We start from the raw sequence: 16972 nt of genomic DNA, 5'->3' as shown, positions 1-16972 counted from the left end.
TCACCACCCTGTCATTGATCACCCCCCTGTCATTGATCACCCCCCTGTAAGGCTCCATTCAGACATTTTTTTGGCCCAAGTTAGCGGAAATTTTATTTATTTTTTCTTAAAAAGTCTCATATTCCACTAACTTGTGTCAAAAAATAAAATCTCACATGAACTCACCATACCCCTTGCGGAATCCAAATGCGTAAAAAATTTTTGACATTTAAATTCCAGACTTCTTCACACGCTTTAGGGCCCCTAGAATGCCAGGGCAGTATAAATACCCCACATGTGACCCCATTTCGGAAAGAAGACACCCCAAGGTATTCGCTGAGGGGCATATTGAGTCCATGAGAGATTGAAATTTTTGTCCCAAGTTAGCGGAAAGGGAGACTTTGTGAGAAAAAAGAAATAAATCAATTTCCGCTAACTTGTGCCTAAAAAAAATATAATTTCTATGAACTCGCCATGCCCCTCATTGAATACCTTGGGGTGTCTTCTTTCCAAAATGGGGTCACATGTGGGGTATTTATACTGCCCTGGCATTTTAGGGGCCCTAAAGCGTGAGAAGAAGTCTGGGATCCAAATGTCTAAAAATGCCCTCATAAAAGGAATGTGGGCCACTTTGCGCATCTAGGCTGCAAAAAAGTGTCACACATCTGGTATCGCCGTACTCAGGAGAAGTTGGGCAATGTGTTTTGGGGTGTCATTTTACATATACCCATGCTGGGTGAGATAAATATCTTGGTCAAATGCCAACTTTGTATAAAAAATGGGAAAAGTTGTCTTTTGCCGAGATATTTCTCTCACCCAGCATGAGTATATGTAAAAAGACACCCCTAAACACATCGCCCAACTTCTCCTGAATACGGCAATACCACATGTGTGACACTTTTTTGCAGCCTAGGTGGGCAAAGAGGCCCACATTCCAAAGAGCACCTTTCGGATTTCACAGGTCATTTACCTACTTACCACACATTAGGGCCCCTAGAATGCCAGGGCAGTATAACTACCCCACAAGTTACCCCATTTTGGAAAGAAGACACCCCAAGGTATTCCGTGAGGGGCATGGCGAGTTCTCAGAATTTTTTATTTTTTGTCACAAGTTAGCGGAAAATGATGATTTTTTATTTATTTTTTCCTTACAAGGTCTCATATTCCACTAACTTGTGACAAAAAATAAAAACTTCCATGAACTCACTATGCCCATCACGAAATACCTTGGGGTGTCTTCTTTCCAAAATGGGGTCACTTGTGCGGTAGTTATACTGCCCTGGCATTTTAGGGGCCGAATGCGTGAGAAGTGGTTTAAAATCAAAATCTGTAAAAAATGGCCGGTGAAATCCGAAAGGTGCTCTTTGGAATGTGTGCCCCTTTGCCCACCTAGGCTGCAAAAAAGTGTCACACATCTGGTATCCCCGTACTCAGGAGAAGTTGGGCAATGTGTTTTGGGGTGTCTTTTTACATATACCCATGCTGGGTGAGAGAAATATCTTGGCAAAAGACAACTTTTCCCATTTTTTTATACAAAGTTGGCATTTGACCGAGATATTTATCTCACCCAGCATGGGTATATGCAAAATGACACCCCAAAACACATTGCCCATCTTCTCCTGAGTACAGCAATGCCAGATGTGTGACTTTTTTTGCAGCCTAGGTGGGCAAAGGGGCCCACATTCCAAAGAGCACCTTTCGGATTTCACCGGCCATTTTTTACAGATTTTGATTTCAAACTACTTCGCACGCATTTGGGCCCCTAAAATGCCAGGGCAGTATAACTACCCCACAAGTGACCCCATTTTGGAAAGAAGACACCCCAAGGTATTTCGTTATGGGCATAGTGAGTTCATGGACGTTTTTATTTTTTGTCACAAGTTAGTGGAATATGAGACTTTGTAAGAAAAAAAATAAATATATCATTTTCCGCTAACTTGTGACAAAAAATAAAAAGTTCTATGAACTCACTATGCCCATCAGCGAATACCTTAGGGCAGTGGTTCTCAACCTTTCTAAAGCCGTGACCCCTTAATACAGTTCCGCATGTTGTGGTGACCCCCAACCATTACATTTTTTTCCTTGCTACGTCATAACTAATTTTGCTACTGTTATGAATTGTAATGTAAATATCTGATATGCAGGATGTATTTTTATTGCTACAAATTGAACATAATTAAAGCAGAGTAATTAATCACAAAGACATCCACAGATCCCCCCCTAAACAGTGCCATCCACAGATCCCCCTCCCCTAAACAGTGTCATCCACAGATCTCCCCCCTAAACAGTGCCATCCACAGATCTCACCCCTAAACAATGCCATCCACAGATCCCTCCTCCCCTAAACAGTGCCATCCACAGATCCCCTCCCCTAAACAGTGCCATCCACAGATCCCCTCCCCTAAACAGTGCCATCCACAGATCCCCTCCCCTAAACAGTGCCATCCACAGATCCCCCCCTAAACAGTGCCATCCACAGATCCCCCCTCCCCTAAACAGTGCCATCCACAGATCTCCCCCCTAAACAGTGCCATCCACAGATCCCCCGTAATCAGTGCCATCCACAGATCCCCCCTAAACAGTGCTATCCACAGATCCCCCCCTAAACAGTGCCATCCACAGATCCCCCCTCCCCTAAACAGTGCCATCCTTAGATCTCCCCCCTAAACAGTGCCATCCACAGATCCCCCCTAAACAGTGCCATCCACAGATCCCCCCTAAACAGTGCCATCCACAGATCCCCCCTCCCCTAAACAGTGCCATGATGGCACTGTTTAGGGGAGGGGGATCTGTGGATGGCACTGTTTAGGGTGGGATCTGTGGATGGCACTGTTTAGGGGGGAATCTGTGGATGGCACTGTTTAGGGGGGAGATCTGTGGATGGCCCTGTTTAGGGGAGGGGGGATCTGTGGATTGCACTGTAGGTGGATCTGTGGATGGCACTGCCATCCACAGATCCCCCTACAGTGCCATCCACAGATCTCCCTCCCCGACGCTCACAGCAGTATATTTATAAACTAATCAGTAACTACTTCAACTTTAATCATTGCTCATTGCTGAGCTCTTTACTTGGATTATAATTTATTTGGATATGGGATATCTTACTTTGTCTTAGCTCCGGTAATAGCAGGCAGTGCGGGGGGCGGCGCTCACTCACTGACGTCACGCGCCTGCGCCGCCTAGTGGGAGGAGCAGGCGCGTGACGTCAGTGAGTGAGCGCCGCCCCCCGCACGGCCTGCTATTACCGGAGCTAAGACAAAGTAAGATATCCAAATAATCCAAGTAAAGAGCTCAGCAATGAGCAATGATTAAAGTTAAAGTAGTTACTGATTAGTTTATAAATATACTGCTGTGAGCGGCGTGGCCCTGTATATTCTAACCCCCAGGCAAGCGTCCCTGTCACCATGGGAACGCCTGGGGGTTAGAATATACCATCGGATTTGAGTTTTTACGATCTCACTGAGCTTGTAAAACTCAGATCCGATGGTATATTCTAACCCCCAGGCAAGCGTCCCCGTCACCATGGGAACGCCGGGGGGTTAGAATATACCATCGGATCTTCTGAGTTACTCAGCCGCAAAACAAACACCGGCTCTGCTTGGCCCCGGGCCAGCTCAGGGCCCCAACCAGCTCGGGGCCCCAAGCAATTGCTTGTTTTGACTGTCTGTTAGCGACAGGCCTGGACCCACAAGGAAGCCTCAGGCGACCCCCCGGAAAGGGCCGATCGACCCCCAAAGGGGTCGCGACCCCTAGGTTGAGAACCGCTGCCTTAGGGTGTCTACTTTCCGAAATGGGGTCATTTGTGGGGTTTTTCTACTGTCTGGGCATTGTAGAACCTCAGGAAACATGACAGGTGCTCAGAAAGTCAGAGCTGCTTCAAAAAGCGGAAATTCACATTTTTGTACCATAGTTTGTAAACGCTATAACTTTTATCCAAACCATTTTGTTTTTACCCAAACATTTTTTTTTTAATCAAAGACATGTAGAACAATACATTTAGAGAAAAATGTATATATGGATGTCGTTTTTTTTGCAAAATTTTACAACTGAAAGTGAAATTTCGATTAATAACAAAAAAGTAAAAATGTCAGCAGCAATGAAATACCACCAAATGAAAGCTCTATTAGTGAGAAGAAAAGGAGGTAAAATTCATTTGGGTGGTAAGTTGCATGACCGAGCAATAAATGGTAAAAGTACTGTAGGTCAGAAGTGTAAAAAGTGGCCTGGTCATTAAGGGTGTTTAAGGTAGGGGGGCTGAAGTGGTTAAAGGAAATCTGTCACAAGGATAATTGCTATTGAAGTAAAGACATGGCCTAATAGTACCTTATTTCAAGATGTGCCTTTGTTCCAGCAATAGATGTTTTTAACCTGGCAAAGCACATAGCAGCAATCTCCACTACTCCCCTTATCCCTATCATGTTTGAGAGGAATAGTAGGCATGACATTTTTTCTCTTATCCTTTTCTTCTCCGGTATACTGTATGCTGAGTGCATGTTCCAGATTCAGCAGACTAACAGCTGTGGCTCAGCATAAAGAAAAAGGTCGCATTCACTTCTCCAATATCTACACAACATCTACTCAACACACATCTATGTGGAAAAGGCCAACATCTGACATCCATGGCACGTAGCCACAGCTGGAAGTCCTCACTCACTCAGACAGTGATCCTGTCTACATCGCTGAGTTGCCAAGTAATGGGGCGCTCAAGTGTTGGAAGCTAATGTGATAGGGTGGCATAATGCTGATGGGACAGGAGAGACATCTTACTAGAGACTGGTGACATATGACTGTGAGAGGTTGCATGAGACTTGAGGTATGATGGTCTGATTCTGGGGCTAGTGGCACAGCAGGTATATAATGGTAGGATTTGGTCAAAGGCGTAGCTATAGGGATGGTAGGGGAAGCGGCTGCTTTGCGGCCCCAACTCAGAAGGGGCCCATCCAGGAGAAAGACTAAAAAGATTTTATTGTCAAGGCCCCCTCAACAGTATTATAAAATTACATTATATACAGAGACACTGTAGGAAACGGACGGAGCAGTTGCCGGGCCTCATTTGAGATAGTGTACTTGACAGGCCACAGGAGTAGGGGGTTACATGGGAGGAGGGGGTTGCATAGAAGTTGCTCGGGGGGGGGGGGGGGGCCTGTTCAAAAATTTGCAAAATGGATCAGTTTGGCCCTTAATGCATTCTGAATGGATAAGGATCCGCTCATCAGTTTGGCTCAGTTTGACTCCGTTCCGCCTCCTTTCCGCTTTGACGAAACTGAGCCAAATGGATCCGTCCTGACACACAATGTAAGTCAATAGGGGACGGATGCGTTTGTGCAGATCCATGACGGATCCGCACCAAACGTGAGTGTGAAAGTAGCCTAACCTACACTGACTATCTCCCACTATCTGTATTATATATATAAGCTAACTAACTATCTAATGTAATTAAACAGTAAAAATGGCTGCTGGGGAGGTTCTTATATAGTAAGGGGTAGGCAACTTTCCTATTGGTTGCTAGGGATGTTGCTATGCTCAGACAAAGACATTGCAGCCTTCTCATTGGCCCACAAGCAAGAAGGGAGGTTAGTGATGAAAAAAATATTTGAATATTCGTGAATACGAATATATAGCACTATATTCTAAATCTTCACAAATTCTTGAAGTGGTGATGTTCGCGATTAAAATTCGCATTTCGAATATTCGCGCCCAACACTACTGATGACACACTATACACAGAGCTGAACATTGGCCACTTCCAGCCTCCGTATTATTGTAAATACTTTTAGAGGAGTGAAGAGTAAAGTACTCTATATACACAGCTTTATTCATTCACTTCTATTAATATGCCATAAATGCCTGCAATGTGAATAACTGACAAATATATGATCACTCTATGATTATTAGCTATATTGGTGCTTGTATAGTGGTAGCATACACCTGTCCCAGAAAATATATATTCGTGACCAAATGCCATGCCACGTTTGGATTCCACTATTATTCCAAAGCCATTATCTCCCCACCAGGTATACAATCCTCTATTCTCCTCTGGTCAGGTACAATCTGATATTGATCTAATATATTCAGGGGCGGACACAGAAAGCAGAGGGCCCCTGTGCATGTACCGCCCCCTCCCAACCACACATACTAATATAAACTACTACGTGCAAATACAAAACATCAAAACATGTGAATATGGGTCAATATGTTAACAGTATGTACAGTACATTTTTTTTTTCATACTAGGCCACTCCTCTTACTCCGCCCAAAGCATAACAACAAACACCCAGTCCCCTTAATGCCCCCACATAGTAATTATTCCCTCTTTGTACCAGCACATAGTAGTAATGCCCTCACTCTGCCTCCTTCACAGTAGCTATACCCAGATGTGCCCCTTCACACCAGTTATGCCCAGATATGTGCCCCCTTCATAGCACTTATACCCAGATATGTGCCCCTTCACAGTAGTTATGCCCAGATATGTGCCACTTCACAGTAGTTATGCCCAGATATTGGCCCTTCACAGTAGTTATGTCCAGATATGTGCCCCCTCCCAGTAGCTATGCCAGATATGTGCCCCTTCACAGTAGCTATGCCCATATATGTGCCCCCTTCACAGTAGTTATGCCCAGATATGTGCCCCCTCACAGTAGTTATGTCCCGATATGTGCCCCCTTCATAGCACTTATACCCAGATATGTGCCCCTTCACAGTAGCTATGGCCAGATATGTGCCCCTTCACAGTAGCTATGGCCAGATATGTGCCCCCTTCACAGTAGCTATGCCCAGATATGTGCCCCCTCACAGTAGCTATGCCCATATATGTGCCCCCTTCACAGTAGTTATGCCCATATATGTGCCCCCTTCACAGTAGTTATGCCCAGATATGTGCCCCCTCACAGTAGTTATGTCCAGATATGTGCCCCCTTCATTGCACTTATACCCAGATATGTGCCCCTTCACAGTAGCTATGCCCAGATATGTGCCACTTCAAAGTAGTTGTGCCCAGATATTGCCCGTTCAAAGTAGTTATGCCCAGATATTGCCCCTTCACAGAAGTTATGCCAGATATGTTCCCCCTTCACAGTAGCTATGGCCAGATATGTGCCCCCTTCACAGTAGCTATGGCCAGATATGTGCCCCCTTCACAGTAGCTATGGCCAGATATGTGCCCCCTTCACAGTAGTTATGGCCAGATATGTGCCCCCTCACAGTAGTTATGTCCAGATATGTGCCCCCTCACAGTAGCTATGCCAGATATCTGCCCCCTTCACAATAGTTATGTCCAGATATGTGCCCCCTTCACAGTAGTTATGTCCAGATATGTGCCCCCTCCCAGTAGCTATGCCAGATATGTGCCCCCTTCACAGTAGCTATGCCCATATATGTGCCCCCTTCACAGTAGTTATGGCCAGATATGTGCCCCCTTCACAGTAGTTATGGCCAGATATGTGCCCCCTCACAGTAGTTATGTCCAGATATGTGCCCCCTCACAGTAGCTATGCCAGATATCTGCCCCTTCACAATAGTTATGTCCAGATATGTGCCCCCTTCACAGTAGTTATGGCCAGATATGTGCCTCTAACAGTAGTTATGTCCAGATATGTGCCCCCTTCACAATAGTTATGCCCGGATATGTGCCCCCTTTACAGTAGTTATGACCAGATATGTGCCTCTAACAGTAGTTATGTCCAGATATGTGCCCCTTTACAGTAGTTATTGCCCAGATATGTGCCCCCTTCACAGTAGTTATGGCCAGATATGTGCCTCTAACAGTAGTTATGTCCAGATATGTGCCCCCTTCACAATAGTTATGCCCGGATATGTGCCCCCTTTACAGTAATGACCAGATATGTGCCTCTAACAGTAGTTATGTCCAGATATGTGCCCCTTTACAGTAGTTATTGCCCAGATATGTGCCCACTTCACAGTAGCTATGCCCAGATATGTGCCTCTAACAGTAGTTATGTCCAGATATTTGCCCCTCGCAGTAGTTCTGTCCAGATATGTGCCCCCTTCACAGTAGCTATGCCCAGATATGTGCCCCCTTTACAGTAGTTATGACCAGATATGTGCCCACTTCACAGTAGTTATGCCCAGATATGTGCCTCTAACAGTAGTTATGTCCAGATATGTGCCCCTTTACAGTAGTTATTGCCCAGATATGTGCCCACTTCACAGTAGCTATGCCCAGATATGTGCCTCTAACAGTAGTTATGTCCAGATATTTGCCCCTCGCAGTAGTTCTGTCCAGATATGTGCCCCCTTCACAGTAGCTATGCCCAGATATTGTCCCCCCTTCACATTAGCAGTGTGATGTCTGACACTACATTTTGCTGCTGGAGCCAGGGTCGTATTTAGATTTTATGCTACCCTAGGCAATTTAGTCCTGGGTTCCCCCCCCCCCCCCCCCACTGAAGTCCATATTTTTTAGATAGCTGACTGTAAAATGCTCTCTACGCTTTCAGCTATCCTTGAGGACTCCCTCATACGCTTGCACAATTAAAGGGCTGACCTGGTCCATGTTTGCTTGGCAGCTGATGACATCTATGTTGGTCACATGTTCATATGTGCCTGCATTGCTGAGAAAAATGATGTTTTAGTATATGCAAATGGGACGTTATGATTACTCCTAAAGGCTCCGCACTTTGACATAGCCAGGTGTGATGACATTTTCACTGCCACGCCCTGTCAAAGTAGACAGGGAGCCGCAGTTGCAAAGAATCTGGAGCCTCTAGGTGTAATGGCAACGCCCCTGTTTCTCCTAGAGGCTAATTTGCATAAATTAAAACATCATTTTATTTAGCAATGTGGGCACATATGAACATGGGACCAACGCAGATGTCTTCAGCTGCCAAGCGCACATGTAACAGGTAAGCCAGTTTCATAGGTTCAAAACTGCTGACAGATGCCCTTTAACTCTCCCCCCTCAGCCCCTCTGACATTTCATACTCTGATGCTCTCCCTTGGCCTGTGCTGTAAAGCATAGGGCAAGGGCTGTTTTGTTTATAACCCTAGCAATGTTCCCGGTGATGTCACAGGCACTGATGGGTGGCTTTACAGGCTAAGACAGCTCTAAAGCCCGTCCATTAGTGTCGGTGACGTCATCGGGCTCACTGCTAGGGGAAATGGCCCCCCAACCATAGTACCCCTACAGTGCCCTCAGTACTAAAAAGGCACCCCTAATAGAAATAAGGCCAATCTATAAGGCACTCTTATGGAGCCCTCAGTAGTAATGCCCACCACCACTGCCCACAGTATTTATAATGTTACCTGCAGTGCCCCCTGTAATTATAATGCCCCCTGCAGTACCCCCTGGAGTTATAATCTTCTCTGTCGTGCCCCCATATATTATATTGCCTGTCTTCTCCCTACAGTCTTCTATACAATACAGTCACATGTAAATAAAATCACTCCTCTCCTTCCAGTCTTCTACACCATGCAGTCCCATGTAAATAACACCAGTCTTCTCCCACCAGTCTTCTATATGATACAGTCCCATGTAAATAACTTCTCTTCCTTACAGTCTTCTATAACATATAGTCCCATGTAAATAACTTAAATCCCCTCCTTCAGCCCCTCCAACACATAGTCCCATGTAAATAACATTACTCCTTACCCTCCAGTCTTCTATAATATCCAGTCCCATGTAAATAACACTAGTCATCTCCCCCCAATCTTTATTAACATACAGTTCCATGTAACTAACACCCATCCCCCCCTTCAGCCCCTTTAACATACAGTCCCAGTTAAATAACATATTTCCCTCCCACTAAGCAGAGAGGAGGTATAATACTGAAGAACCACATCTCCCAACATTTCTCTGGCACTTACATTCATTCCATGGCGTCACTGGTCTCCACTGCTGAGTGCTGCCTTTTTCTGCACTGGTCACATGATGGTGACCTCATCACAGGTCCTACCACCACTTCCAGTGCTGAAAAGATCACATGACTATGATGTCATCTCAGGTCCTTCAGCTATGGAGTATAGGCAGAACCTACAGCAGATACAAAGTAAGTCCTAATCAGAGCCCCCCCAAACGCCCCCTCCAACCCAAGGCGACCAGGTTACCCTGGCAGAGGAATGGAGGGACAAAAATAATAAAATAAATTTAAAAAAAACACCTCAGCTGGCACTGGGAATGACCCCCCTCCCTCTCTGGGCCCTTCTGCAGCTGAACCAGCTGCACAGGCTATATGTCCGCCCCTGATTATACGGTATGTCGTATTCTCAACAAGTGTGTGTCATGTTTTAGAATATATTGAACACTACAGTGCAGTACACCAGTATTCACAAATAAGTATGTCTCCCTCCATGTTTCAGCAGTTTAAGAATTCTAATGTGATCATAGAACAGAACTTGTTCTATAGTTATATGCCTCAATGTTAATATTTAGTACTGCATTTTTTGCAGTGAATACATTTTCATAATTCATAAAATAAAAGCTACTAGAGTCATTTAACATTTCCTGACATATCTGTTTTAGTAACTAGTTGCATTCTTCATGTAATGATAATTCGGTATGTATTCTTATGACTCTATGTTGTGCTACTCATATCTGTGTTACCAGTTGGGGGTTTGTCCCAGCAAAGTCTGACACTATCCAGTCAGTGCTGCCAATGTCAGACTGTGCAGGGACACACTCCCAGATTGTGGTAACCAGATGGACGTTTATTGCAGACAGCTTTAAATCCATTCAAAAATGTCTAGAGGTTTATAAATGAATTTTCAGAGAAACATTGCAGTGTCAATGTGAGTCACTTTTCCATCCTTGAGTGGCATGCTGGGCAGAGCAGTTTTCTGTCAGGAGCAGCTTTTCAATACCTTGAAGAATTAATTTTCTTTGTACATTAAATAACTCTTGTCAATTTACTGGGAATTGCACTTTACATTTATATGTCATCTACACTAACATATACAAATGCATTATTACATTAATAATGATATACAAAATTTTGCTGCATTTTCATTTAAGAGAACTAAGGATTAAAGCTGAATAAAAAATAAAATCAAACCTGTATTTTTGGTGGTCCCATATTTTTTACTGGTGGGGGTTGACAATGCTCCTTTACAACAAATATTTGCTTGGTCAAGAACGCAGAGCTAACATTGTTAAAAACTAAAACTTTCACTGTGTACTCTCCTTCTCTAAAATAAAACAAGAGTTAGTTTTCATAAGTTAATTACTTACACATACCCTAAAATGTTCATATTGATCAGTGTCTTGATGATGAATTTGAAAAGCCCAAATTCATGTTTGACTTATTATTTGGGTGGCAGGAGCAAGAGAAAAATATGTGGGGACAAGACACAAATATAGGAACATGTTCACTCAACAAGGAGCAGAAAAAGGAAAACAAAAGCACGTTGCTATGCTATCTATAAAATTATTTATAAAAAACATACGCAAACACCTTATTTATTAAAAACATACATAAACACTATAAATAAATGTATTTATAGTGTTTTATGTATGTTTTTAATAAATAATTTTATACATAGCAGAGCAGCGCTCTTTTGTTTTTCTTTTTCTGCTCCTTGTTGAGTGAACATGTTCCTATGTATATTCTGGATTCCATCTGGAGGATCCCAGCGAACAAGTGCAGCAGCCTGACCTATCCTCTCTACAGGAGAGACCCCGCCATTTCCTAGTGTTGTGCCTGGATTTGCACAACATTATTCGATAAAGTATTCTCACCTTGAGTCCTTATCTGGGAACCCTAAGGTATTTCACGAGGGAGCACCCCCTATTGTTTTTGATTTTGAGGACACAAATATAGAGGCCTCAAGTTCCCATCTAATGTACAGTAGTGTAAGACACTGACATTTAATAGAGAAACCCACAAAAGAGAGATTCATGGTTAAATATGAATGATATGCTATAAGAACGGAGGAGTAACAGAGTTTTAGGCAGAAGTGCTTGTGTGCAAAATATAAATAGTAGGCACAGCAGATACTGTATAGACACAGAGGAATACAATCAGTTGTAAAAGCTATGCTTACCTTATGTATACATGTGTATCATTGTTATTTCCAAGTCTTTCTATACCATCTCCAAAATTCCAAAAATAACTAACATTTGTTCCCGAATTGATTCTGCAATTAAAGTTCGAACTAGAGTTCATCAGTACTGAGGAACTAGCAACAAGACGATTCGGAATTACTTTTCTCTGCACAAATATAGTGTGCGTATCAGATGTGAAGGAGATACGTTGATTTGAAGCCTTAACGGTAACATCATATCTGGTTAAAGGAAACAAACACATTAATTATGTATTTTGTTTCAGAAAAATATTCAGCATTTTAGTATGAGCATACATTTAACATCATTGTCACTGATACAAGACATGAATAATTAATAAATCTGTGCAGCTCCGGACACAGGCTGCAGGGGCCCCTGTGCAATAATATTTTATAGGCCCTTTGCTTTCCAATAACTAATTATGGGGCTCAAACAATCCACAGGTAATTATGAGCTCATTCCCTTGAAATCTAATAGACAGTAGGAAGTTACTTTTAAGGAGGCAGTGGACCCATATATCAGGTTGCATATATGGTATATCCACTATTGAATTCACATCCACATATCACTTTTATGGTGTAGAATGTGAAAACAGAACAATGATCAGATGTGATGTGAGACAATGCCACTTTCTTTAAGGGTCTTTACTACTTATGGTACCGCAAAGAGTCTTCCGTAGGTTAGCATCATCAGTACAAACAAGGTGCCAGATTATTGAATATGCTTGACTATACAGAAAGCATGTCAGGAAACTAAATAATTTTTGATTATACAATATCTTTAATTTGCTGAAACCATAATATCTATTTAATTATACAAACCGGATTCCAAAAAAGTTGGGACACTATATAAATCGTGAATAAAAACTGAATGCAATGATGTGGAGGTGCCAACTTCTAATATTTTATTCAGAATAGAACATAAATCACGGAACAAAAGTTTAAACTGAGAAAATGTACCACTTTAAGGGAAAAATATGTTGAATCAGAATTTCATGGTGTCAACAAATCCCAAAAAAGTTGGGACAAGGCCATTTTCACCACTGTGTGGCATCTCCCCTTCTTCTTACAACACTCAACAGACGTCTGGGGACCAAGGAGACCAGTTTCTCAAATTTAGAAATAGGAATGCTCTCCCATTCTTGTCTAATACAGGCCTCTAACTGTTCAATTGTCTTGGGCCTTCTTTGTTGCACCTTCCTCTTTATGATGCGCCAAATATTCTCTATAGGTGAAAGGTCTGGACTGCAGACTGGCCATTTCAGTACCCGGATCCTTCTCCTACGCAGCCATGATGTTGTTATTGATGCAGAATGTGGTCTGGCATTATCTTGTTGAAAAATGCAGGGTCTTCCCTGAAAGAGATGACGTCTGGATGGGAGCATATGTTGTTCTAGAACCTGAATATATTTTTCTGCATTGATGGTGCCTTTCCAGACATGCAAGCTGCCCATGCCACACGCACTCATGCAACCCCATACCATCAGAGATGCAGGCTTCTGAACTGAGCGTTGATAACAACTTGGGTTGTCCTTGTCCTCTTTGGTCCGGATGACATGGCGTCCCAGATTTCCAAAAAGAACTTCGAATCGTGACTCGTCTGACCACAGAACCATTTTGCCACACTCCATTTTAAATGATCCCTGGCCCAGTGAAAACGCCTGAGCTTGTGGATCTTGCTTAGAAATGGATTCTTCTTTGCACTGTAGAGTTTCAGGTGGCAACGGCGGATGGCACGGTGGATTGTGTTCACTGACAATGGTTTCTGGAAGTATTCCTGAGCCCATTCTGTTATTTCCTTTAAAGTAGCATTCCTGTTTGTGGTGCAGTGTCGTTTAAGGGCCCGGAGATCACGGGCATCCAGTATGGTTTTACGGCCTTGACCCTTACGCACAGAGATTGTTCCAGATTCTCAGAATCTTCGGATGATGTTATGCACAGTTGATGATGATAAATGCAAAGTCTTTGCAATTTTTCGCTGGGTAACACCTTTCTGATATTGCTCCACTATCTTTCTGTGCAATATTGTGGGAATTGGTGATCCTCTACCCATCTTGGCTTCTGAGAGACACTGCCACTCTGAGAAGCTCTTTTTATACCCAATCATGTTGCCAATTGACCTAATTAGTGTTAATTGGTCTTCCAGCTCTTCGTTATGCTCAAATTTAATTTTTCCAGCCTCTTATTGCTATTTGTCCCAACTTTTTTGGGATTTGTTGATACCGTGAAATTTTGAATCAACGTATTTTTCCTTTAAAATGATACATTTACTCGGATTAAACGTTTGATCTGTCATCTACGTTCTATTACAAATAAAATATTGACATTTGCCATCTCCACATCATGGCATTCAGTTTTTATTCACAATTTGTTTAGTGTCCCAACTTTTTTGGAATCCGGTTTGTATATATATGTAAATAAATATGCAGAGGCCTATATTAACTACTACAAACTTGTTTAACCCCTTCAACGCCGGGCCTGTTTTCACCTTTCTGCCCAAGCCATTTTTTGCAAATCTGACATGTGTTCACTTTATGTGTTAATAACTTTAAAACGCTTTTACTTATACAGGCCATTCTGAGATTGTTTTCTCGTCACATATCGTACTTCATGACAGTGGTAAAAATGAGTAAAAAAAAATCATTTTTATTCATTAAAAAAATACCAAATTTACCAAATATTTAGAAAAATTTCCAAATTTCTATTTCTCTTCTTTTATAATAGATAGTAATACCTCCAAAAATAGTAATTACTTTACATTCCCTATACGTCTACTTCATGTTTGGATCATTTTGAAAATGACATTTTATTTTTGGGGGACATTAGAAGGCTTAGAAGTTTGGAAGCAAATCTTGAAATTTTTCGGAAAATTTCCAAAACCCACTTTTTAAGGACCAGTTCCGGTCTAAAGTCACTTTGTGAGGCTTACATAATAGAAACCACCCAAAAATGACCTCATTTTTGAAACTACACCCCTCAAGGTATACAACACTGATTTTACAAACTTTGTTAACCCTTTAGGTGTTCCACAAGAATTAATGGAAAATGGAGATGACATTTCAGAATTTCACTTTTTTGGCAGATTTTACATTTTAATAATTTTTTTACTGTAGCAAAGCAAGGCGGTTTATAGAGACACCCCACATGTGCTCGTAAACTGCTGTACAGGCACACGGCAGGGCGCAGTAGGAAAGGAACGCCATATGGTTTTTGGAAGGCAGATTTAGCTGAACTGGTTTTTAGATGCCATGTCCCATTTGAAGCCCCCCTGAGTACAGTAGAAACTCAAAAAAGTGACCACATTTTGGTAACTACGGGATAAGGTGCCAGTTTTATTGGTACTATTTTGGGGCACATATGATTTTTAATTGCTTTATATTACGTAAGGTAACTTATTTATTTAAGTTTTACACAATAATAGCATTTTTGAAACCGAAATAGTGATATTTTAGTGTATCCATAGTCTGAGAGACATAGCTTTTTTATTTTTTGACCGATTCTCTTAGGTAGGTCTAATTTTTTGCGGGATGAGGTGATGGTCTGATTTGTACTATCTTGGGGGGCATACACCTTTTTGATCATTTGCTGTTGCAATTTTTGTGATGTAATGTGACAAAAATTGCTTTTTTTTTTTTTACACAGTTGATTTTTTTTTGTTTGTTTTTTACGGTGTTCACCTGAGTGGTTAGGTCATGCGATATTTTTACAGAGCTGGCTGTTACGGACGTGGCGATACCTAATATACATACTTTTTTTTTTAAAAAATTCACTTTAGCACAATAATAGCAGTTTTGAAACAAAAGAAATTATGTTTTAGTGTCTCCATGTTCTGAGAGCTATAGTTTTTTTTATTTTTTGGGCAATTGTCTTAGGTAGGGGCTCATGTTTTGCGGGATGAGGTGACGGTTTTATTGATACCATTTTCTGGGACATACTCCTTTTTGATCGCTTGGTGTTGCACTTTTTGTGATGTAAGGTGACAAAAATGGCTTTTTTTTTACACCGTTTTTATTTTTATTTTTTACTGTGTTTATAGGACAGGGTGGATCATGTGATATATTTATAGAGCCGGTCATTACGGACGGGCAGATATCTAATATGTGTGGGTTTTGTTTGTTTTTTATTATAAAATAAGGGGAAAGGGGCGTTTTTTCTTTTTTACTTTATTCATTTAATTACTTTATAAATTTTATTAAAAACACTTTTTTAACTTTTTCTTTACTTTATTTATGATGTTCACTTTTGGGGGTCTGATCACCTCTGCAATGCATTACAATACATCTGTATTGTATTGCATTGCCTGCTAGTGTATGACACTGAGTCTGGATCTCCTCGGCATCCGTAGAAGGCAGTTCCCGATGCCGTGCAAGGCATTGGGCAGCCTCTGCACGGCATCGGGCTGCCTTGTGACACATCGGGTCCCCGCCACAGCAGCGCGGGGACTCAATGTGATCACTCACCTGACACAAACCCTTTCCTTAGTCGCGGTCAGTGCGGACCGCGGCATAGAAGGGGTTAATCCGCCGGCATCAGCTTTTACAGTGATGCCGGTGGATACAACAGGGGCCCGGCTACCATGGACTGCCGGGCCCCTGCAGTGATCGCGCGCGCACCGCTCCGATGCCCACGCAATCACTATGACTTACTATTACGTCAAATTGCGGGAACGCAGTGGTTCCCATGACGTAATAGTACGTCATAGGTCGGGAAGGGGTTAAATTGGCGCTAACACAGTGACAACCATGAAGCATATGTTTCTATAGCAGAGGTCTGCTGTAAATAAAGACATTATCACACAAAAAAAAGCACGTTATTATTTTCCCTGAGATGCATCATATAAAGCCTACCTTTAAGCATCCATTCTTGTCTATTCGCCTCAGAGGGATCAGACTTAAGCCTCCTTACAATTAGTATGTAATTCTAGTTCTTTACGCATTGAGCCACTGCGTTCATCACATGGTCCAGCGCATGATCCATCACC

At 42.3% G+C, this 16972-nt stretch overlaps 1 protein-coding gene across 2 annotated transcripts in view; it reads right to left on the bottom strand.

The window, feature by feature from the left end:
- The window catches only part of PKD1L1 (polycystin 1 like 1, transient receptor potential channel interacting), a 492422-nt gene that overhangs the window by 327017 nt on the left and 148433 nt on the right, over positions 1–16972 (bottom strand). For both annotated transcript variants that reach the window (XM_040432599.1, XM_040432598.1), the window contains exons 18-19: positions 11974–12213; positions 10986–11118 (exon numbers count right to left, since the gene is read on the bottom strand). In XM_040432599.1, coding sequence (XP_040288533.1) covers positions 10986–11118; positions 11974–12213 — 373 coding nt within the window. The remainder of the gene's footprint in view (positions 1–10985; positions 11119–11973; positions 12214–16972) is intronic.

Source organism: Bufo bufo, chromosome 5, assembly GCF_905171765.1.
Source record: "Bufo bufo chromosome 5, aBufBuf1.1, whole genome shotgun sequence".
Classification (NCBI taxonomy): Eukaryota; Metazoa; Chordata; class Amphibia; order Anura; family Bufonidae; genus Bufo; species Bufo bufo.
This window is presented reverse-complemented; position numbering and strand designations above follow the sequence as displayed.